A 25,923-nucleotide genomic window follows, 5' to 3' on the forward strand; every position below is an offset into this window, starting at 1 on the left:
CAGGTAAAGAGTGCTGCTGGACAGGGGGAGCATGGAAGAGGAACAGGGGGAGCAGGTAAAGAGTGCTGCTGGACAGGGAAAGCAGGTAAGGAGTGCTGCTGGACAGGGGGAGCAGGGAAGAGGTGCTGCTGGACAGGGGGGAGGTAAAACGAAGGGAAAGGGCTGCTGCTGGACAGGGGGAGCAGGGAAAGGGTGCTGCTGGACACGGGGGAGATAAAAGGAAGGGAGAAGAGCTACTGCTGGACAGGGGGAGCAGGCAAGGGGTGGAGGTGGACAGCCGAGGAAAGAGAGAGACAGAAAGAAAGACAGACAGAAAGCGGCCAAGGAGAGAGAGAGAGAAAGACAGACAGACACATCTATTCTAGCACCCGTTAATATAACGGACTTAAAAACTAGTTATACATATAATATTCTAAATAAAGCCTCACCAGAATCTTATTCAGGGGCATCAATACCTCCTTTTTCCTACTGGACATTACTCTCCCTATGCACCCAAGCATCTTTCTAGCTTTCACCGTTGCCTTTTCAACTGTTTGGCCACCTTAAGATCATCACGTACTATCACACCCAAGTCACATTCCTCTTTCGTGCACAAAAATTCTTCATCCCCTAAACAGTACCGTTCTCTCAGGTTTCTGCAGCCCAAATGCATGACCTTGCATTTCTTAGCATTTAATTTTTGCTGCCAAATTTCAGACCATTCCTCAACATACACCTTTCTCCTCCCATCCTCCTAGACCCCCTATCTCTTCCCAAGGAACTCCCTGGCAAGTGAGGTCAGCAGGGATCCCCAGTTACTTCTATCTGTTGGGTGCCAGAGTTCAAATGGAACCTCTAACTCCTAATGGTAGTCTTGTGGTAATACCACTAAGGATCAAGCTGCCAAATAAATGGAGGTGGATCTTTTAAATGTTGGGCCAGTCTGGGGTATAGAAGAAGATATTTAATTATGTTGGGGGAGGAGGTATGGAGAAGGGCTGGGGGTAGTTCTATCAGCTTTAGATCTGCCCTTTGTTAGTGACCTAACAATTCTATGTGGATTACAAATTATTTAGGTACTCAAGCATTTTTCCCTATCTATCCTGGTGGGCTCACACTCCATCTAATAATGTACATTGGGACACTGGGCGATTAAGTGAATTGGCCAGGGTCACGAGGAGCAGTGCGGGATTTGAACCCACAACCCCAGGGTGCTGGGGCTGTAGCTCTAATCACTGTACCACACACTCCCGGAAATGTAGGTCAGGGTTTTCCAGGCCTACATTTCTGGCACCTATCTTTGCTGTGAATTGCACCTACATAGGTGCTTTATGGTGCCTAACACCACTTCCAGCATGTCACGCCCATAAAGGAGTTAGGTGCCAGACATCTCTGGAGGCGCAATTCTGGTGCCTTTTGTTTAGGCGTCGGTAGGCACTTTAAATTTGTTGTTATTTGCCATTTCAAATGGCATTTCGTAATTAACTTAGGCGCTGGTAGGATGCCTAAGTTTAGGCGCCATTTATAGAATTTCCCCCTTAGTCCAATAATTTTCCACTTTTTTCGTTCCATCGAAAAAAGTGGAAAAATCGCTGGACTAAGTGTATAGCCCTTGATGAAGACTGCCCCAGCTTTGTTGGCTGGGTTGAGAATTTTTCAATGGCCCTTCTTACATCCTTGCCACTCTCCTGCTATATGCTGTTTGCACATGTATGCTATCTGGACAGCTTGAGCGCAAAAGTGTAAACATTGTGACGGGGCCAGGGGTAAGCCTAGCGCTGGCAACCCAGCTCCTGCCCCAGGCGCAAGTATTAGCGCTCTTTGGAGGACCACTCTGGAATAAGCACAGCAGAGAAAAAGAAAAGAAATAAAAAAACAACAACTTTCCACCAATAATTTCCAGTTCCAAGTTTTATTATTCAGTTCAGTTTGCACTGGTTCTAATACAGCCACACCGGCTGATGATGCTTGGAAAAGATTTATCACAAACCAAAGTTCTCTTTTACAGAAAGTCCTTGCTTCAATCAGGAATGAAAAAAAATCAAATCCAAAAACATTTCCCTTTAAACCGGGTTTCTTTCTCACAGTTCTGCTGCCATGCTTCGCACAGTTCTGGGCAGCATTCTCGTTTCAAGAACTTATATACAAAAGTTTAGCTCCACTCTTTTTAGGCTTGGCACAATTATTGTATTGAGCCCACTGTGTTTCTTCAGGAAGTTCTCCCCACCTGACTGCCTGAAGTATGAATATCCCACTGACCATCTTATTTCTGGGCAGTGGGCTGGGAACCATCCACTCTTATTTTAATGGTCTAAGATTCCCCTCCCAAAGGTTCCCACTATCAGGGATGTGAAATGTCAGATCACTGAATCCACTCCGGGCTTTATTTTTCCTTCTAAGGTTAGTTAGCATTACCCATTACCCATCCCCCCCCTTCACTATGCTTTGCATGCATACAGGGATTCTGGTTTAATTTCTGTTGCTAACCAATCCTCACATTCACACATCAAACTCTCATTCATTAAATAGTCCCACAGAAGGACAAAAATGTTTCTTTAAATACTTTAGACCATTGTTATAGAATAAACTTTCATTCCCTTCCCCCCACACATTACCTTACTGACTCATGCTGCATTCAGACATATAATCTGGGACTTCTGGGCTGCAGTCCATTTCATTCCCCTCAGAGACATCCCCCTCTACTTCTATAAGTCTCCTCACTCTCTGAAGCTGGTTACCAGTTATTCTCTGGAGCAGTGTTTGGCCAGCCCTGCTCATGGAGCTTTTCCCTTCCAATTAGCCTCTGTTTGGAAAGCAAAGTTTTGTCGGCGTGGCAGTGCTGTGGGACTGGAGGTTTCTTAGCAGAAGGCAGTAAGACAGAGCTCCTAGCTTTCAGTTCCCTGTTCTGTGAGGAATGTCCTTCCCTCCAGGTTCCTGATTGTCTGGGTGTGTTCTCAGCTGGCCTTGATTATCCTGCTGTGGAACTTTCACTGGTGCTCTAATCACATTCTGCCTGTCAGCTCCACCCCTTTCCTTAACCCTTGCTGTGTCAGATTGCCTGACTAGAGGTTTAACTGGAGAATTAACAGATGGTTTATAAAAGGGATTATAGTGGCTTGGAACAGGTATTCTGTTCTTCTCTGCCATCCCTTCTCTGTTATGCCCTGCCTGTCTGATCTTAGCACTGGGAACAGAGTTAATGGGCAGCTTCCTTGGCTTAGGAATAGGCACATTTTCTTTAGTGGCAGGGTTTAAAGCAGATTTTGAACCAGTGACAGGGGCTTCCCTGTCACAACATCCATCTGATGAGTTGCAAAAGAAAGATAGAGCTCAAAGTAAATATTACCACCAGGAGGTTCTATATTAAAAAGTAAAAATAAATCTAAATATATAAATAAGAAATTGTCTGAGACTGGTAATAACCCTCATGATCTTTTTAAGTTTGTTTATAACTTGATATCTTCAACAATTTAGATACCTTATGATGAATCTGATTACTTCTGGTTTTGCAGACTTCTTTGAGAGCAAAATATCTCATGTATTTCTTTTGAAGGATTTTCCCAGTACAGCTCAGTTTGACAATTAACCAGTTTCCATTAGAATTAGAAAAGGCTGAATCACTTCCTAAATTAGAGCAGCCATGTGTTTCTTGGGATAAGTTTCTAAAAATGACAGCAATATATGTAATTAAGCTTCTCCAGTCTCTCAGTTCTTCTGCTCTATTATTGGATTTAATTCCTTTTCGTTATCTGTCTCTGTGCAAAAACTCTATTGCTCCATTTCTGACTTATTTTATCTTGGACTACTAGTGAGGTTCCAGACTGTCTCAAAGAGCCTATTACTCTAAATCTAAAATAAGGCATGAAATTAAGTGATGGCTAATAAGGCTTTCGTAGTAGAGTAGCAAATGGAAGCAATCTCTGTATGCTCAATCCACAATCAAAGCAGAACAGACCAACAGGATGTAGAGTAAACATCTATTATTCAGAGATCCCACAATGGATATGTTTCACCTTTAAAAAGGCTGCATCAGGGGCAAAACTGCCAATTTAGATACAAAGTTAAAATACATAGTAACATAGTAGATGACGGCAGATAAAGACCCGAATGGTCCATCAAGTCTGCCCAACCTGATTCAATCTAAAAGTTTGTTGGGTATTTTGTTTTTTCTTCTTCAACCAGAGCCTCAGGCCCCTCCCCAGATGCATTGGGGTCCTAAGGCTCTGATTGGCCCAGATTCCTAAAGTCCCTCCTATGGAGTGTCCGGGGCAATTAGAGCCTTAGGATCCTTCCCAATGCATCCGGGGAGGGGCCTGAGGTTCTGATTGGCCCAGGTTGTTTAAGGCCCCTCCTATGGGGGGATTCAGTTCATGAAACCTCTCCAATATGAACAACATTACAAATTTTCATTTCGTATGTATATATCGCCTCATAGAGCTTTCCTGGTGACTTTGTGTCCCTCTGGTAATTGTTCTAAATGTACAGGTACTACTGCCTCTCTTGGACATATGTTTTGGACTTGCCCACATGCTCTTTCCTTTTGGACATCTGTAATTTCTTTTGTGTTGCGCTCTTGGAACTGTGTTTGGCGCCCCTCACCTTTGATGTTGTTATCAAGTGGCTCATCTTAGATCCAGGGGCTTACAAGATTTCCTAATCATGTGGTTCTTCTGGGAAAAAATGTATACTTCAATGTTAGTTGACTTGGCACTAACCCCACCTACTTTACCACAATGGCGCTCCCTGATGATTATTCAAACTTCATTGGTATGTAGAGCGATAAAGAAAATGGATTCCAAACTGGGACAGCGATTCACCACCATATGTGAACCTTTTTGGACTATGCTTACACTGGTGGCTTGCAGTCGCTTATTGAATGCCTGATTTTTCATTTTCTTTAGAGTTTACTACAATTTATAGTTTTTTACCCATCTGGCAAAACTGGTGCGGGGGGAGGGGTGATGGGATTGGGGGGAATGGGGGGGCACTTGGGAATGAGGGAAGGGGATGTTTTCAGTTTGGTGACTTGATACTGTTTTCAGTTCTATTGCTTGTATGTTATTGGTCTTGTATTGACTGGTGTTCTTAACAATTTTGTCATATGGCTGACCATTGTTTTGCTTTGTCACTGTTTGATTGAAAATAAATAAAGATGATTTAAAAAAAAAAAATCTTGTTTCTTCCATCTTTGGATGATGTGCAAATTGAAATGGGTTCTAACCATATGTAATTTGGGGAAATTTAGCATACTTTGATCATCAGTATGCTGGATTATTGCAATTCTCTTTTCAATGACCTGAATAAAAACAGCCTACAATGAGCACAATTAATGCAAAATACTGCAGCCCAAATAATAATTGGAAATAAAAAGTACAATTATATCATGCCTCGTCTGTATCTATTACACTGGCTACTTGTGACCGATCAAATTATTTTTATGTTAATGTGTTTGATGTACAAATCTTTCCAATTTGGACTTCCTGTCTACTTTTCAGACAAGTTAATATGATATACTCCTTAGCAGGTACTACTCTCATCTCAAAAGAACTTAGGGCAAGATTCTCAAAAGTTTAATGCCATTGCTAAACTGTTTTCCGGCGGTTTAGCCTGTACGCAGTTTAGTGGTGGATTATCAAAAGAGATTATCTCCGTCTTTAGCGAGATTTCTAGCAGTCTCTGACACTGATATGCAAATGGGCTCTTCACCATTGAAATGAGCCCTACAGTGGATTCTTAAAAAATGTTGAGCCATTTATAAAAAGCAGCATTGGCTTTTGGCAACATAAATAAGCAACTGGGGTGCTGGTCAGGATTTTTAGTGTAGCAGGAGAGAATGAGCATCTCTCCTGCTGCAGGTGGGGGTCGCGGCCAAGATTTTAGGGCAGTGGGAGAATGTGGTCATCTCTCTCACTGTTGTGTTTTTGTTTTTTTACAGCGTTGACAGCATTTTTTCTATGCATGTGCCCATCGCTATCACCAGCAATGGGCACATGCAAATTTAGTGAATCTTTGCTGCTGTCCACCGACCTCATTTGCATGCATGAACTTTTAAGAATATCTTGATTTTTTAGATTTGGTATCAAAACGGTTGCGTTAGCAGACCGTCGCTTTTTAACATGGGTTTTTGAGAATCCTGGCCTAACTTCAGTTGCCAGGCCTTATACTTAATCAAGCTCTTATCAATGAGGAAAAGCATACTTTTTAAAGTTGGACCATCACCATGGAATTCTTAACCAGATGAACTTCATACTACTCTTTCATATCTTAATTTGGCTATTTCAGCCATGTTTAATTAATGTTTTCTCTTTTTGGATTTGTGGAAATTGCATGCTATATTGCAGGCATGTCCGATTTCAAACAGGTCGTGATCTACTTTTTCTGGCCCAAAGTGCCAAATTAAATTTTAATCCAATAAAGTTGGAGGATTCCCCTCCCCCTATTTTTAATGAACCTTCTGTCATTTACTTGGATGTGATCTGCTGTTAACATAAGAACATAAGCAGTGCCTCTGCTGGGTCAGACCAGAGGTCCATCGTGCCTAGCAGTCCGCTCACGCGGCGGCCCATCAGGTCCAGGATCTGTATAGTAATCCTCTATCTATACCCTTCTATACTCTTTTCCTTCAGGAAATTATCTAATCCTTTCTTGAACCCCAATACGGTACTCTGTCCTATCACACCCTCTGGAAGTGCATTCCAGGTGTCCACCACCCTTTGGGTGAAGAAGAACTTCCTAACATTGATTCTGAATCTGTCCCCTCTTAAATTTTCTGAATGCCCTCTCGTTCTTGTAGTTCTTGAAAGTTTGATGAATCTGTCCCTCTCCACTTTCTCTATGCCCTTCATGATCTTGTAAGTCTCTATCATGTCCCTTCTATGTCTCCGTTTTTCCAGGGAAAAAAGCCCCAGTTTCTCCAATCTTTCAGCGTATGAAAGGTTTTCCATACCTTTTATCAAACGTGTCGCTCTCTTTTGAACCCTCTCGAGTATCGCCATATCCTTCTTAAGGTAAGGCGACCAATATTGGACGCAGTACTCCAGATACGGGTGCACCATCGCCCGATACAACGGCAGGATAACTTCTTTTATTTTGGTTATAATACCTTTCTTGATTATACCTAGCATTCTATTCGCCTTCTTAGCGGCCGCTGCGCACTGTGCCGATGGCTTCATTGTCTTGCCCACTATTACCCCCAAGTTCCTTTCTTGGGTACTCTCACCCAATAACAGCCCTCCCATCGTATAGCTGTACTTCGGGTTTCTGTTTCCTATATGCAAGACTTTACATTTCTCTACATTGAACTTCATCTGCCATCTCGTTGCCCACTCCCCTAGTTTGTTCAGGTCCCTTTGTAAATCTTCGCAGTCCTCTTTAGTCCTAGCCCCACTAAATAGTTTGGTGTCGTCTGCAAATTTTATTACTTCGTCCCTGTTTCTAGATCATTTATAAATAAATTGAACAGCAGCGGTCCGAGCACCGACCCCTGAGGAACACCACTCGTGACCTACCTCCAGTCTGAGTAGAGGCCCTTCACTCCTACCCTCTGCTTCCTACCTGCCAACCAATTCTTGATCCGTCTGTGTTAAGCGCATTAAGTAAAAACAAAACAGAGAGACAAAGATCCAGTAAGAACTGCGAGGGGAAATGAAAAGTACATTTTTTCTTAAAGTTTTGTTGAGTAATAACTTTCTTTAACTGTCTTAATAACTTTCTTTAACTTTTATTGAGTAATTTGTGTTAAATTTAGGTCGAGTATTGATCCAGATTGATCTTGCACAATCTTTAATATTTTGCTCTTGCTCATTAGTGTGACGTCTGAGCCTGCATTTCATCCACCAGCTTTTTGAAGCTGGGTGAATATTGCATGAGGGCCAGTCTCAGGGAATCCTGGAGATGTTCATCTGTCATGTTGGAACATTGTGTACGCTTTGTCATTTTCAGATGGGAAAACGCAGATTCACACAAATAAGTTGAACCGAAACAGGAGTGTACAGCTTCACTGCATCTTCTCAAGTTGGGAAATTTGTCTCTAGGCACTAGCTTCCAAAATGGTTCTAGCTCAGCACGGGTCTTGAGAAAAATGTCATTTTTAAAGGTTAATATTTCATTTTCAAGAGAAGGCTTGTTCAATGAGTAATTTTGCAGTTTCTTTAATGTCCACATCTACTTTGAATGGGTATGACAAGTACTCCACAACTATTCCAATTTTTTGGAAGTCACAGAATCTATTTTCGAATTCCTGGATAACAGAACAGATTTCTGTCACAACTTCTCGTTCTGAAAAACAAAATTTGGATATTATCCCAGATGGTCCTGCGTATTAGGAAAATGATCAAAAGTGTTGTTTGCAAGGTCAGTCATCATTAGCTCAAATTTGCTCTTGTAGGATGAAACTGTATTTATCATCTCATCAATGCATTTGTTTTTACCTTGTAGTTCAAGTTCATATCACTTAGTTCGCCTGTAAAGTCAGTGAGAAATGCCAGATTGCCTAACCACTCCTCATCTTCCAACTCTGCTTTGTCATCTTCTCTCTCCTTCAAAAACAATTCTTATTTCATTCAGCAAATCACAAAATATTTGCAGAAATTTGTGCCTCCTTAACCACCTTACATCTGTGTGCAAAATGATTTCCGCTACCCCTTAACTGAATTTACAATTTTGAAAGTGATGTCCATGAAAGTCTTTGTATTGAGTCTCTTGCTTGGCAAAATTTGCTGGTGAATGATGCAGTGGTAAGAAAGGAAATCTGAGAAGTTGTTATGCCGTCTACAGTGGGCTATGAAACCCTTAATCTCACCTGGCATTACTCTTGCTCCATCAGTAGTGATGGCAACAAGTCTATGCAATGGAAGATTACACTTTGTCACAAAAGAATGGAAAGAACTGAATATTTCCTGACTTGTAGTTCTCCTTTTTAAAGAAATCATTCCAAGTAGTTCTTCTTTAACACTGAAGTCTTCAAAAACTATCCAGATAAAGACTAGTAACTGGGCTATGTCTCTTATGTCTGTAGATTCATCCAGTTGGAGTGAGAAAGCAACACAATTTGAAACATCTTCCAATAATTGTTCAGTTGTGTCTCCACACATCTTTTCTATTCGCCACACGACAGTGTTTCTTGACAAATGTACATCTTGAATAGCAGCTATGATCTCTTTCATATTTTTAAATCCTTCAAAAAGATTGTCAGCTGCTTCAAGAAAACAATCTTTTACAAATTCCCCTTCAGTGAAAGGTTTGCCTTTCTTTGCGATCAGGTTGCTGACCTTGATGGATGCTATGGTTGCATTGACCGAATGTGACCTTGGCTTTGCCATCAACTGTTGCTGAGTAGCCAATTTCGATTTAAGTTCTTTGAGCTTCAGTTTATGAATTTCACTTTTGGGTGGAAAATCAGCATCAAACTTATTGCTTTGAAGAGCCTTATAATGATGTTTCAGATTACCCTTTTTGTGCAAGGATATGGGGCATTACAAATTAGACAACAACACTTGTCTTTCACCATGATGAAGAAGTAGTCCATTTTCCATTCATCATGAAAGCGGTAGATTTTACTCTTCTTTAGAACACTCATCTTCATTATACAGGGGTGGCTGGATGTAAGAAGGCCAAATTTGCTAAGTTGGTATACACATTGGCTGAATCTGGTCCAAAACTGTCACTGTCCCAAAGTATTAAAGATCAACAGGAACTGAAGACCTCTGGATGAAGTGCAATACAAGGACTGGAGATGCTAAAACCACACATGCAGTTCTAAAAGTAAAAATAAGAATTCATCATACTGGCACCAATAATCAAATACCACCAAGCAATCATAAAAAAAACTCAAACACCTGTCCAGCAAACCAGATAAAATCAAATACCGCCAAACAAGTTCAAATACCACCACACATGATCTAATAAATTCTGCACACAGTGTAGAATCAATGCAAAGGCAAGGCGAAATAAAATTGCAGTGTAGAATCAATGCAAAGGCTAGGCAAAATAAAATTGCAGAGGCAAGAAAAAGTCACAGTGGTTTGAATCAATTCGATGGTAAGGCATAGGCAAATTAGAACAAAATTTGAAAAGCCAGCCAAAATCACCAAATTCTTGACACTTTGTTGAGTCTGCCCGAAAATGCTTACTGAAAGCGAACTATAAAGCGACAACGACCGGCACACGACACAACTAATACGGTAAGGGGCTCATAATTGAAAGAGAAAAACGTCCAAAAACTGTCCTAAGTCGGCACTTGGACGAACATTGTCAAAATACGTCCAAGTGCCAATAATAAAAACGGGTTTTGGACGTATTTCTAAACGACCTAGGCCTTCATAGTGCCGCTGAACGACCAAAGTTAAATGGGACATTTCAGGAGGAGTGTCGAGGGCAGGAGTTGGGCGGGATGTGGGCCGACTTAGACTTAGTCATACAGCATGTATAACCGAAAGTTATACAGCCCAGGATTGACGGAACTTGGACGTTGTGACTTAGACCATTTAAAACATGGTCTAAGTCACAGAAACCCACCTAAAGTCTCCAGATAAGCACTGCAAATACATAAAACAGACCCCCACACACTACCCCAGTGATCACCGACCCCCCCCCAACCTCATAAAAAATCATAATCACACCTTTAAAATTCAGGCTCCAGACTATCATCACCTGGCCGCCTGGAATAGGAAAGCCTAATCGTCCAGCACAGAGGCGGCTTAAGCCGTCTTGGGGGTGGGTTAGGGACCCATGGAGAGGAGGACCCATGCCCATAAGACCCTATAATCACTGCACTGATACTGAAACATGTGCACTCCCCTATACCCCCCAAACCCTTTTGTACTGGCATATAAGTGGCTCCTGCAGCCATAAGAGCTATTAGGGTGGTAGATAAGTGGGTCTAGGGGATTCTGGAGGTGGTTTGGGGAGCTCACCATGACCTATAAGGGAGCTGTAATAAGGAGAAGACATGGCACCCTTTTTGTGAAGCTTACAGCAGTGCCCTATCTGGATGCCATGTCTGGGTGTTCAGTCCATCACTTTGCAGACCCCTCCCACGTCCAACAGGGCTTGTTCTAGGCGTTTTTGACTTGGATGAAAAGTTGGACGAAAATGTGGTATAAAGATGGACGATTTAGGGACCTGGATGATCAGATCGGAAGGACATATAGTTAGACGATTTTCAAAACAAAAAAATTTTTGGACGTATTTTTCGAAAATATGTCCTAGGCTGTTTTTTACTTTGGATGACTTGTGACTTAGACGAAAACGGACTTAGACGTTCCTTTCGATTATGCCCCTCCATGTGTATTCAGGAAAAGCCCGTGCAAATAGAAATTGCCCGGTATATAACACACTTGGGTGTGTTGGGGTAGGGGCAGGAATGGGTGATTCTGAGAGGCAGGAGACCAGGTATGACGCCGGTCCTGTGGCGTATCATATTGGGGTGTGGGCGGCGGCCCCCTGGGGTACCTACAAACTACTGGCACAAAAACAACAAGCGCCCCCAATACACCCGCAGGCAAGATTCCCGCAGGCAGGTAAAAAAGACAGGCAAAGGATCAGCAACGGTGGCAGCAAGCCCTTGGCAGATGACCTGCCAATACGAGCTCTCTCCTAGCGATGGAGCCAAGTGGGTCTGGCGATCTACCTCTGACCCCTCCGTGATCTACAGGTAGATTGCAATCTACCTGTTGGACATGCCTGCTATATTCCATTGTATCTGTAACTAGCTCCCTCCCCCCTCCCCCTAATTTTTTTGTAAACCACTTTAACACTTTAAAACAAAACTGTATATAAAAGCAATAAATCCAATCCATTTCCATGTCTTGATGCTTCTAAAATGACCTCTATTATGTTACGATAAAAATTAATGTTTTTTTAAAATTAAACAATATTGTAATTCTCTAATTAGGAGTACAGTATTATAAACAGTACTGATACAGTGGTATATATAGAATTAGTTTCTCCATATAATGTGCATGTGTTTATCCCTACTCTCCAAGTTAGCTAAAAAACCTGTGCAAAAGCGTATGATTCACCGATGAAGCTTGAAAACACAATGTTAAAAATTAGTTTTTCTTACTAAGTTGTGTTGCAGCAGCACTAATAGCATTTCAAATCTGACAGGCTTCTGAGTGGAAGTAATGTTTTAAACAGAATCACATTCCTTAGTAGCACAATTAGCAGAAACAATGGTTAAAGGCTTACTTTCACAGTTCATTGATAATTAGAGAGAGTTTTGCATATATATATATTACAAAATCCTCTACTCTCACTTGTAATCACTGAGAAGGAAAAGCCTCTGTACATATATACATATCTAAAATGATTTACATAGAGAACTTCAGTATTTCCTTATCTTTACCGCTGATGAAAGTTATCTAGATATAAAGGAGAAATCTGAGATGCTAAAAATTAACCCAATAGCAGTGATATTTTTATGTAGAACCATATAAGTAGTTGTACTGATTTATATGGAAAACTTGGCCATTTAAGTCTAGGGTACATTCAGGGCCAGATTCTGTATAGCATGACCGAACTTGTGCAAGCAAATTGGTGCACATGGCAGCTTTGCATGTGCAACTTAATTGCTTATCAAGCTAATCTGCACCAATAATTGGCAATTAACAAGTAATAATTGGAACTAATTGGCACTAATTAGAAGTTACACAACTTTCTAAGCGTATTCTATAAAGTGGTGTGATTCTCAAAAAGGAGTCGCGGGGATCCCGTGGGGACACCCCTTCGGGTCGCAGGGATCCCGTGGGGACACCCCCTCGGGTCGCGGGGATCCTGTGGGGACACCCCCTTGTGGTATTGGGGATCCCGCGGGGTTCAATGCAACTCGAGCCACGAGGCTCGTCTTCTTTTCTTATCAGCCCTGATGTCTTCTAGTTCCTGCCTGCCCTGCAGCACGTAGCCAACCGGAAGTCTTCCCCGATGTCAGCGCTGACGTTGGAGGGAGGGTTTTGCATCAGTTACGTGCCAGCATGTAGGGCAACGAGCCCTACATGCTGCACGTGACTGATGCAAAGCCTTCCATCCGACATCAGCGCTGTCCAAGGGAGAAGACTTTCATTTGGCTACGTGCTGCAGGGCGGGGACGGAGGAGATTCTTCACTGGGACAGGTGGGGATGGAGGGGATTCCTCGTGGGGATGGGTGGAATTTCTGTCCCCGTGCAACTCTAATAGATACACATATTCATTGTGGATATCCTGAAAACCTGACTGGCAGGGTATGCCCAGAGAAATAGGTTGAGAACCATTGCTCTAGGATACTAATCCCTACATTATAGCAAAAATCTTTGTATAACGTTTTAGCTTCTCCTCTTAAGGTTTTAGGGCACTACATTTTAGCAAAGAGTTTATCAACCTAACTGGCTTTTAAAGTAGTTAAACCACAAGTGGTGCTTTATGAGATTAAACTTTACCAGTATATACATATCCTTTTGATAAGGAGTACAGAATGTCAATTTTTTTTTTAATAACTTTGATCATTTCTCTAATTATCAGAACTCTGCAGCAGCTTAATACCTAGTTGGGGTAGGGTAGGGGAGGCTCAAAAGATCTGCAGTAGAGGGAACTCTACCACGACTCCACTGCAAAAAAATCAGTGCAGCATACTCAGTAATGAGCATGCAAATTTGCTGCTCATTACTCTATGTTAACTTTCCTGTCAATTCTTTAGTGCTGATTGATTCAGGCACTGACAGGGTGGGTGGGTCTGCCAGGCCACATGGATTTTTGTGAGGGGCTGAGAGGGGTCCACAGGAAGTTATGTGAGAGGGGGGCAGGACAAGGCAGAGGGACGGTTTCCAGGTCAGCTGCGGCAGGGTGTGAGAGTCAATGCTGGTAACTCCTTCAGAGAGAGATTTGTTAAGGGAAGGAGGGGAGGGAGATACAGGACCGTGAATCCCAGGATGGCTTTTCTATGACTGTTGCCAGACCCCACCCCCTTTGGAGGCCGGGCCCGGGGGTATCTTGCCTTCCCATCCCCCTTATCAGTGGCTCTACAGTGCTATGGGGAAGGGAAGGTAGGTTGGGAAGGCACTAGTTTGACATGGTTTTTTGGGGGTGGGGAGTAGAGGGTCGTTTCTGTTGTTGAAAATCAAAATGTGGGGCTCTACTTAACCTCTGCCCTATTATTCATTCTGAAAAGTGAATTTGATCTTGTGTATGGTATAATGATTTGCTGTGAGAGGGAGTATTTGGTTTTGCTACTATCTTGTTATTAGTGTTACTCTGTTCCTTGCTAGAAGTTATATAACACACAGTATAATTAATATAATATATTGTTAAATTTTGAAAAAGTGCATTGTGTGCTGTTATCAGAGTTAGGCTGGTCAAAGAGTGAAGGGCCCAAGTCCTTACCTCTGGGCTGTAGCAGTGGGAAGGCTTCCCATCATCACTGGAGCTGCTCTCACTCTCTGAGTCTGATTCTGAGCTGCTCTCTGATTCACTGGAGGAGGAGTTGCTGGTGCTGGTGCTGCTTGAGCCCTTTCTGGAAACTCCTGATGCTCTGTTAGTGGACTGAACTACAGAACTGTTAGCGCTGCCAGTGTCCCAAAGGCAAGCAAAGGAAGGAAAGAAAAACAAACCAGACATAAAACTTCTTTCTGAGGTCATTAGAGCATGAAATGAATCAAAAAGAAGCCAAGGAAAAGGAATGGGTTAGGCAGGTTGAAGCTTCAAAGGCTGTAAAAAGTAATAGCTGAATTGTTGAAAATGATCACCAGTTTTAAAACAAAACAAAAAATAAATATTAATGGTGCTGAGCACATAAAATATTAACCTTTACATATTTAACATATTTTTGTTTTGTCTTTCCATCTATGACAGTAATGTCATAGGTAGAGTTTAGCGGGCAAGTGGAGAAACCAAAATCATAAATGCAATGGTGGCCATATCAGCAGACTTGGCATCGTTCACCATGTTCTGCCAGCTGAAGACATGAAGAAGCCAGCAATCGTGCACATTCATCCCTTCCTTTGCTGTTGCCACTGCTGCTGTATGCCACCCACCCTGATTCCTGTCTTTAAGCTCCTAATGTTTGTCTTCTTTGGCTGCTGCTGGCATCAATTGGGGGGTAAGTGGTGGGAGAGCATAGAAAGAGAAGGCAGTAGAGGTTGATTCTTGGTTAAAAAAAAAAAATGTATGAAATAGAGGGAAGAATACAAGGGGTAGATATAGAGAGGTGGTCAAAAGACTACTGGGAGCAGGAAATACAAAGAGATACAAAGAGGAGTTGAACTCAGAGGGGTGAATAAAATACAAGAAAATGTAGGAGAGGAGAGCAAGGGGTAAAAACATACCTTACTCTCAACTCTCAGAGTAACTACAACACACATACCATTTTATTGTCATTCATATCATTATATTTTGTACATTGTCCTAGAAAGATCAGTATAAAACACTCATAGACAACCCCAGCAAAAACAAACACATTACAAAATATAAAATACACAAAACTAATAATACAAAAGAACTAAGCCAACTAGGGATATTCTAAAAATTCTGCTATCAAGATACTGTACAGAGTAACAAATATTTTCCAAAGAATATATTTATTTGTACTCTTTTATTGTACTATTTTAATAGATACACATACAGGAAATCTTTTAGGGGTCAATATTTAATCAGTAGTGATCAGTGGTTTTTTTAAAAAAAATATAGAGATCCTTGGCAGCACCTGGAAGCTATCAGGCTACGCCCAATATATTCAGTGCAGTACCAATATAGCTATATGTATTGTATTTGTGCAGTCCAAAATGCTGCTTAACTATTTGAGTGCAGGCATTGAATATTGCCACTGCCTGCATAACTCCCAGCTCTGTCTCTACTCCATCCTGTCTTCAGGCACTAACTAGTTTGCTGTGAATATCAAACCCCAAACTGCTTGGTGTGAATGAGGGAGTGAGAGGCACTCCCTCACTAATACTGCAATTACACTACCATTCAACAGACAGTGCTAGCTCACTGGCATTGAAATTATATCACTGGACAGCAGGGGACACTAGTTTACAGAGGTTTTGAGTATGCCACCTTTGGGTAGGTAGGACAACCCTGCTGTGTCATGGGGGTGGAATTCAGGCAGTGAGGAGTTCATATGCCCTAAAGTAGAGTCATTCAGGGAAGTCAGAAGGAAAAATCTTCCCTAGCTGTGGGCTGAAGAGAAGCCTAGGGATTCAGAGTGGCCCTTAACTGATTGTGAAAAAGACTGACAAGGTGAAACACCTGTTTGAAAGGCTGAAGGCAAGCCTGTGTGTGAAGCTAGATAATCCCTAGATGTGGGTTGAAGAGAAGCCTGGGGAAGCAGAGAGGCTGTGAGAAAGACTGCTGAATATATGTGTATTTTGTTCTGGGGTCTGGCTAGGGCACAGTTTCATCCTGTGTTTGGGGCATGACAGCCACTGGCCACAAACAGTATCTTGGGTCTTCTAAGCCACAGACCCATTTCAAGACTTTTGCCTTTGAACTAAGAGACTATTTTTCTTTCCCTGAGCCTGTGAAGTAACAGGGCTCAAGTTTCTGAACTAATAGTTTTTGTTGCAGCTTTCATGTGTGTCTTATTGTATGTGCCCAGGCTTAACCTCAAAATCTCAGGCAATGATAGCGTGATTTAACTAAGTAGGCCTTTCTTTCCTGGTTAACTTGCTCTGAATATTCACCCCTTGTTTTCAAAAAGTCAGGTAATGGCTTTCCATTCTTAATGCTATAAGAAGTGAGCTCCATAAGAAGGGAATGGCTAAAGAAAAGGCTGTATTCCTTGAGACCAATAACCTTGTATATATCCTTACTCTTGAGCAATTGTAATCCAGTCCCTAAAATACCTGTAATACACTAATATTATCATAAAAAAATAATTTTCAGAAGGTATGTTAAAGGTATAAATGGCAGAATCCTTACAGAAAGGATAATCTGGATTTGGAATCTTAGTGCTAGGCATAAAACAATGGTTTATTTCCCTAACACACATTAATTATGCCATCAAGGGCTAAAAGATTAAAGACAGAGAGAGGCCAATGTAGAAAACTTTCTGCAGGTTTAATACAGTTTTACTACAAGACAGCAATGCAGAATGTTTTTCAGCTCAAGTGTTAACTTGTGCAGAAACCCTGACCACACACGCTGCATTGAAATGAATGGAAATGTGGTAAATTTGCTACTCAGCAAATGCAAAACAACAACCAAAAAAATTGACACATCACATGGTTATCATAGGAAAATTTTCTCCAAGTCATCTTAAGGGCTGGACATCCTAATGGCCTAGATGCCCAAGTGCATTAATTTTTTAAAAAAAATTTTTTGGAAGTCAAGTGGTTTGGCTTTTGAAAACATGTTTCTGTGCTTCTGATTTTAGATGTTTAGCTGAAACATTCAAATCAGACTTAGACGTCCTTTTTGAAAATGGTCCTCTGTGTGTCCAAGATTGAAGGGGGTATATATTGGAGGCTTTGGGCATGCTTAGACTTGGATGAATTGTGGTGATAATTGAACGTTCCCCAAGACATCATGGACAGAACTTAGATGTCTGAGGCTAGACCTATTTTAAAAGCATCTAAGTGCCGAAAAGGTACCCAAACTGACCAGATGATCGCTGAAGGGATTAAGTTATGACCCCCCCACACACATACTCCTAACCTTCTCCCCCCCCAAAAAAAAATCTCAATCAACCAGTACATACTTGTCTCTAGAACAGCAACATCTGGTATGGGAAATCCTAGTAGAGCATCACACAGGTATCTTAAGTAGCTTGATGAGTGGGCTAGTGAGCCATAGAGGGGAGGATCCAGGCCCATAAGCCACTCTAACTACTACATTTATGGTGGAAAGTGTGAGCCCACCAAAACCCTAGTATACTGCTATATAGGTGCCACCTGCAGCCATAAGGGCTATTGTGGTGGTAAACAGGTGGGTATAGTAGGTTTTGGGGGAGCTTTGAAGGGCTCACCATACATTAGAAGGTGTATATATGGTGAGATGTACATCTGGCACACTTTATGTGAAGTTCATAGCAGTGCCCTCTAAGGTGCCCCACTGCTCTGTTGGCATATCTATGTGGCCAATCCATTACAATGCTGTACCCTCCCATGTCCAAATGGTCTGGATTTGGATGTTTTGGACAATTTTGTAGTCGAAAATAGTGAAGAAAGTTGGATGTCCTAGTGACCAAGATGTCTATGAAGGTGATTTTGGAAAAAAAAAATTGGATGTCTAGCGGTTTTGCCGATTTCGAAAATGGTTGTTCCTCTGCCTCCAACTTTGCGAGAAACATCCAAAGTCCAACTTAGACATCCTATTGAAAATATTCCTCTTCAGTATCAAAATATGCATTTACCTTTACTTTTACTTTGACCAAGTTCTTTAAACAACACTACACCAAACCCCAGATTCCTTTGAGCAGAAGGAACAGTTTCTATTGCATTCAGAAGTAGAGATTCTATCTCCTGAAGGGATGTCTGCTGAGGGTTGAAAAAAGACTCTCTTGGAGGATGATCCGGAAGTATAGTGATGAAATGAAGAGAGTATCCCTCTTGAATGACTTTTAGAACCCAGAGGTCTGTTATCAGCAACCAATGTGGATGGTATAATTGGAGCCGACCTCCGATTGGTTGAGGTAGAGGCTGGGAGAGAGAAACAGTAGCTATGCTCTCTATGAGCCTGTGAAAAAGACAGCAGGCTTTTGAGGGGCTACTGGTTGAGTCTTCTGAAGACGCTGTTGCTTTTGTTTCTTCCGCTGAGGCAGATGAAAGGCAGCAGGCTTGGCAGAAAAACGCCTTTGGTAAGAAGAAGGCAGCTTAGATGACTGAGAAGCTGAGGGAGGCTTAGATTTGGTTTTCAACAAAGCATTCCAATTCTTTTCGTGATCAGTAAGCTTTTGTGGCTAGCTCAATAGAGTCACTGAACAGCTCTTCTCCCAAACAGGAAATATTAGACAATCTGTCCTGAAGGTTGATGTCCATATCCGAGATCTCAACCAGGCCAGATGTCTCATTGCTACTGACATGGTCAAAGCTCTAGATGAAAACTTGAAGGCATCATAAACAGATCTCGCCAAATACTTTCTAGCTTGGGAAAGAGTGTGAAAGATATTGTAAAATTCCTGAAGATGTTCTGCAGGAATATATTTATCAAAAGAAGGTAATTTCTATACAAGGCGTTTTACATAACAAGATATATAGAAATTATACTTAAGGACCCTGTTTGCCAACATGGAATTTTAATAGAGGCAATTTCCAAATTTGTCCATAGTCTGACCCTCACACCCTGATGGTTATTAAAAAAATGCAAAGTGGGAAGGCAAGGCACAAAAAACTGAACCGAGTTCAGGAACACGACTTCTTTGCTCCATGGAAAACGAAGAACTGAGGTATTGCGAGCCTATGTCGGGCGGGAAGGCACTTGTGCATGCGTGGTACGGGCAGTCACAAAGTTTATAAAAACTTAAAGTGGCAATTCACTTTTAAAGCTGACCACACCGGGGCTCCATGGATGATGTCACCCACATGTGAGAATATGTTGCCTGCTTGTCCTGGGATAATTAAAATAACCAGTGCAGAAGGGCTATCAGATTAAGTTTGCTTCTTTGTGGATGATACCAAAATATACAAAAGAGTAGACACCCTGAAAGGTATGGATAAATTCAAGAGGGATTTAGTGAAGCTTGAATCTAACAGTTTAGATTCATGCTAAAAAATGCCAAGTCATGCATCTGTACTATACAACCTAAAGCAGCAGTAGAGTTTGGGGTGGAATACTCCTGTGCACAAAGGAAGAGTGGGACCTGGGGATGTTTACATCTGATGATCTTAAGGTGGCCCAACAGAAAAGGTGACAGCAAAAGCCAGAAGGAAGCTTGGATGTTTACGGAGAATGACCAGCAGGAAAAAGGAGGCTATAGTGCTTCTATATAAAAATGTCTGATGAGACCTCATTTAGAGTACCCTGTATATTTCTTGAGACTGCACCTTCAAAAAGTTGATAAACAGGATGGAGCCAGTCCAGAGGGAGGAATGGTACTAATATGGTCAATGTTCTTCATCATAAAGTATTTGGGGACAAACTTAAATATATCAATATGCATACTTTGGAAGAAAGGTTGGAGAGGAGAGATATGACAGAGATATTTAAATACTTCTGTGGTATAAATACACAGAAGGCAGGCCTCTCAGTTGAAAGGAAACTCTAGAATGAGGGATCATAGGATGAAGGTGAAAAGGGATAGACTCGAGCAACCTTTAACCCATTCTGAGCTCTTTGGAGACAATGGGCTAGAAAATTAATGAATTAAATAAATAAATAATATAAGGACATATTTCTTGCAGGGATGTCCAACCTCAGCCCTCGCCAGGTCGGGTTTTCAGGATTTCCCAAAAGAATATGCATGAGATCTGTTTGCACACAATGGAAGTAATGCATGCAAATAGATCTCATGCTAATTCATTGGGGAAATCCTAAAACCCCAACTGGATTGCGGCCCTCGAGGACCAACGTTGGACAACCCTGCTTTACAGAAAAGATAGTGGATGCGGTGAATATTCTTCCAATAGTGGTGGGCTTGCATATTATTTTATTTTAATTTTAGTTGTGCTCATAAATGTGCATGAGATTTTGCTTTCTGATTGTTTCTTCTGCTGAAGAAGACGAGAGGCAGCAGGCTTGGCATTCCTTTTCTTTTTTTTTACGGACTGTACTTTACTCCAACCTATGCCAAATGAAGCGGTATATGAAATACAAATAAACAAACATGAACATTCATGTTACTGGGCAATGACTTGTTTATAGACTTGTTACTAGACTTATTTACTGTTTAGTTATCAAGAGCTCATTTTCTGAGATATCACTTCAACACACAATAAGGAAAACCAGACCTACATTTAAAAGATTATACTATGAGAAAGAACAACATTGTTATGAAATATTTCCTTATCTTCAGTGAGCTGAAAGTAATAAATGAAAATCTTTAAATATGGAATAACCACTTGATATAAACTGTGAAGAAATAAATTGTACTCTACCATGTTGATAAAGTTCACCCAGAGAATAAGATGAAATGCATTTTGTATTCTGTCTTTTCATAGCTTCATCATCCATATGCTAGGTACAGATAAACTAGGGCTGAATGTGAAGTTTTCTCATGGATATATCTAAGTTCTCTCCCCCCCCTTTTTTTCCCCAAAATAAATAAATAAATTTAGATGTATTTTTTGAGAATGGGCATTTTCCCACTGCCGACTTTGGGCATCTAGTGCTATATGTCCCAATCAGACTTAGACATATGTTTTGATTATGCCCCTCTAAGTGTATAGCCTTTGATGGAGACTACATTGTTTAACTTGCATTTATACCAAACTTTTCAAAACACCCTCTTATACTGTGACAGAGCAAGCAACCTCCAGGGCTCCCACTCATCATGATTCTGACCTCACATCCCATCCATTATGTACATCTATCTTTATGAGCAAACAAGACAGAACTGCAGATCTGTACAAGACGCAGGCAAAATTTATTTGTGACAAAAAATTTTTTAAAACCCTTTACCAATCAGGGGACCCGACACGGTCCGTGTTTCGGACAAACCTTCGTCAGGGGTCCATGGAAAAAGTAGAGGGAAAAACAAAAAGTCACAAAAAAACTGTATAGTGGCAGCAAAGTATGGGCGACGTCAAGATCCGTCACTGTAATAAGCCGTCAAAAAAAAGCCGTCTATCTTTATACCACATTGTCGACCAAAAATTCGTCCAAGTCCTAAACATCCAGAACAAGACCATTTGGACATGGGAGGGACCAGCATTGTGATAGACTGGCCACCCTAGACATGGCAACAGAGCAATGGGGCAATGGGGAACTTCACATAAAGGGTGCCACATAAACATCTCACCAGAACTCCCTTATAGGTTATGCTGAGCCCCCCAGAACACCCTCAAAGCCCACTATATCCACCTGTCTACAACCCCAATAGCCCTTAGGCTGCAGGTGGCACCTATATGGCAGAACAGTAGGGTGGGAGGGGGGGGGTGCAGATGTTCCACCATAAATGTAATGGTTAGAGTGGCTTATGAGTCTGGGTCCTCCTCCCTATGGTTCATTAGCCCACCCCCCCAGAACTAGGTGCTGATGTTCTGGAGACAGGTATGTACGCTTTTATTCCGATCTTTGCGGGGGGGGGGGGAGGGGGTGAGATCAGTGAACACTGGGGGAGTGTGTGTGGGTTTTTACTTTGTCTCTGCAGTGGTTGTCTGGTTACTTTGGATACTTTTTGGCCACCTATACCTGCTTTTACATCGTCTAAGTCAGTGTTCTTTGACCTTTTTATACTCATGGACCGGCGGAAATCAAAGAATTATTTTGCGGACCGGCACCAGTCGGCTTGTTGAAGAACACTGGTGTAGACTCGAATGCCACTACTGAACTAACATAGGAAACGAGAATGTATAACTTTTCCTATTAAGAGGCTACAAATAATTTTTTTTAAAGCAATTTACCAAACGCCATAAAATTCAGCAGATTTTGAGTAAAATCTAAGTACTGATTGGTCACAGGAAAATTAAATGTTTTGATCAGATGTCAATCATTTGGAGATTAGAAAAAAAAGTACAAATTTTCTACTTTTTTTGGACCTTTTTGCATTAGTCTTTCATTACTAAAATAGTAGTCCTAAGACTCACTGAAGGCTTGACAAACCTCAAAAAGAATCATCAAGGATGTTTTTTTAAGAAATAAAAGAACAGAGAGAACCCCTCCCCTCCTATCCTTCCCACCCCGAGTACTAAATACAATATATAACTGCCAATCAGTGCTGCTGCCAGACTGGTCTGTTCACCGTTCCAAGGAGTCTCCAGCCCTGAGAAGTGCAATTGAGTAACAAAGACCCACTTTTCCTCCTCAGCCTACCTGAAAGCTCGGGAAGTCACATCTTCCACTCCTTCCACAGACAGCCCGAGGAAGACCAGGAAAAGAGCAAAAGCCAGAGCGGTGGTAACTTTCTGTGCGCACACAGCAGCTGCCTTTGAACAGCACAGTCGGCAGACTCACCAAATGGCACCCGCTTCGCGCGTCTCCCTTTCGAGGTGTGCACCTCTAGCTCTCCAGTAACCTTTGACCCAAAATTACCCATCAGCCACCACGCCAGGTTCACGCGAACTCCCCGTTAGCAGCCCCGGTGCTGCCTGGAAATGTTAGCAGGCAACTGCACTGATGTTTTCGCTTAAGTATTCTGCGAAGCATTTATGGAAAGCTGCCTTTTTTCCTCAGCATTTGCAGGGGACACTTATCCTTCATGGACCGGCAGGAACTTTTTCCGGACCAGCGGATGAAGAACACTGGTCTAAGTCACAATGTATAAGTTCTGTCCAGGAAGTCTTGTAAAACCTTTGATTATCCCTGCAGGACGACTACGTCTAGGTAGACCCATATCTCACTCTAACCACTTCTCCAGAAACGCCCTTTTTAGCTCTGAGCACACAGTGGCATTCAGAGGCCTAAAAAGTCCCTGGATACGTCCAAAAAGTAGGTTTATGAGCACTTAGACGACCTGTCTCTTAAGTTGTGCAAGTGCCGACTTGGGCAGATTTTTAGATGTGTTTAAGTTTTGATTATGAGCCCCTTAGTCCAGTGAGTTTCCATTTTTTCATATCATAGGAAAAATAGCTCTTCATGAACAGGATTTTTAACACTAACCAGGAATTGTTTCAGCTGTGCTTACAATCATACATTAATATTAATCCCATAATAGAAACCTAAAGTAAATCAATTCCCCCTTGCAAAAACTGACTCCTTGACCTTGATGAATTTGCCCCATTATATAACCTTTCCCCTTACACAACCTTTTGTTCAAATGTTACTCAAATTTTCACTTTGTCATACTATCTATGCTGATGTGACACACTGGTATTAAAAAAATGCTGAAAAATCTTTTATGCTATTGTCATACCATTTACAAATAATAGCCCTATTAATGTCAGTCTTAATATTTTCTCTGTGCCTCTAAGTAGGAACAGGAGAACCTGGATATTGGAAAGGAAAGGAAAGGGTAGTAAATAGCTGGAACTGCCTTAACTTGGGGCTGAAGTGATTAGTCAGTAGGGCTGACAGCTGTGCTAGGCGACTGCTGCCAAATTCCAGTGTAAGCTTTCCTCTGACTGCCAAGGGTTTGCTTGTCTCATCAGATAAATGGAACATCAGCAGTGTTTTATTTGACCTGTTCACAAGAAAAATAAAGCAACTCTGACTTCCTCACTGTATTTGCACTGACCTTGTATCAGCTAAATATAAATAGCAAGACTCTCTTCACCAGAAAATTAACCCTGTAAAGGGTACACAGCTTGTTCCGGGTAGGAACTGAAGTCCCTTTTGGTAGTATCAAATCAAAGGGAGTAACTGAACATGAAAATATACATAAGTTACAGTACCGTATTTTCACTCATATACCGCGCACACGTGTAAAACGTGCACATTGGTATAGCGCGCGGGGAACAGAAATTTATGTAATAAAATTTTAATATAGCACGTACACACATATACCGCGCATGCTAAAACCTCCTCCCGCCTACTCCGAACCGGCATCCTCCCCCTCGCTCGCGTCACCCCCCTCCCCCGTGATCCTACATCCCCCCCCAGCACCGCAAAGACAACTCTTACCCGATTGGGCACCGGCACCACCACCAGAAGGCTTTGAGCATTTGCACATGCTCAAAGCCTTTTGGTCTCGCTCTCTCCGAGATTATCTCAGAGAGAGCGAGACCAGAAGGCTTTGAGCATGCGCAAATGCTCAAAGCCTAGTCCAGCCCGGCACAGGAAGAAGGAGGATCTCTCTCGCACCACCCAGCCCAGCCCAACCCAACGAGCGAGGATCTTCGGGCACTGGCACATCCTGTGCATTGGTGCCGGTGCCCAATCGGGTAAGAGTTGTCTTTGCGGTGCTGGGGGGGAGAAGTAGGATCGCAGGGGAGGGGGAGTGACGCGAGTGGGGGGGGGAGGATGCCGGTTCGCAGGGGGAATGCCGGATCAGAATGAAAAAAAAAATTTGTACAACGCGCTCACACGTATAACGCGCATGGTTATGCACGGTTTGTAAAATTGTGTATAACGCGCACATTATATGCGTGAAAATACGGTACATAGTGCCTTCATACTGTATTTAGAACATGTTGTGAGAGGGGATTATAAAAGAAGAGTATTCATTTCTGCATTATAACATGTTCAATCAAGGCCAACAAAAATAAACCATTTTTCTTGGTGCCTTGGATTTTTTGACCTGTTCCTAGGGTTATTTGGGGTGCTGATTCATAAAATTGCATTGGATAGACCATATCAGCTCTAGTTTCATAGAAATGGTCGAATTTATTAATTTTTTAACCACTATTTAAAAGATCTCTTCTGCAGAATCAGGATGTCATAACAAGCTTTCTTTTTTGAATAAGAAATTTATGTATTTAAATTACCCACATTTTTTTTGTGTATAATGACCTTTGTTTCACAACTATTCATCTACTTCCTTTCTTATATTGCACACTGGCATAAAAATGTAAAGCTCAAATGATAAAATCACCTTTGTTCGGTTGTATTATATAATTATATGCAAAAAATTTAGATGGAAAACATGGGTTCCTTAGACTACATAAATTTGAATTTCAAAGGTTTCTCGACCTGATCTGTTTAAAACAGTTGCACATAGATTTAAATTCTAACGTGTTTTTCAACTTTGTCTTCTGTTACGTGGTTTGTGTTTTTGCGTATAAGTTAGCATATATAGTGAGAGTGTTTACATATTATCAACTGGAACATCGGATTGTAAAAGGTAAGTAACTTAACTGTACAGTATAATAGTTATGCTCGTATAGGAGGTGTGTATATAGTCCCACTCATATCATTTCATTTTTGCAGATTGAACACTGTAGAAGTTATGGCTACCTCACGGAAATGCTTGAATCATCCTGACGTATTTTGCTATATTTATGGGG

At 41.7% G+C, this 25,923-nt stretch overlaps 1 protein-coding gene across 1 annotated transcript in view; it reads right to left on the minus strand.

Moving 5' to 3' along the window:
- AFF3 (AF4/FMR2 family member 3) overlaps positions 1-25,923 on the minus strand; it is a 568,800-nt gene that overhangs the window by 141,735 nt on the left and 401,142 nt on the right. The window contains exon 10 of the mRNA XM_033950007.1: positions 14,333-14,513. Within this exon, the coding sequence (XP_033805898.1) occupies positions 14,333-14,513 (181 nt within the window). The remainder of the gene's footprint in view (positions 1-14,332; positions 14,514-25,923) is intronic.

Source organism: Geotrypetes seraphini, chromosome 6, assembly GCF_902459505.1.
Source record: "Geotrypetes seraphini chromosome 6, aGeoSer1.1, whole genome shotgun sequence".
NCBI classification, from domain to species: domain Eukaryota; kingdom Metazoa; phylum Chordata; class Amphibia; order Gymnophiona; family Dermophiidae; genus Geotrypetes; species Geotrypetes seraphini.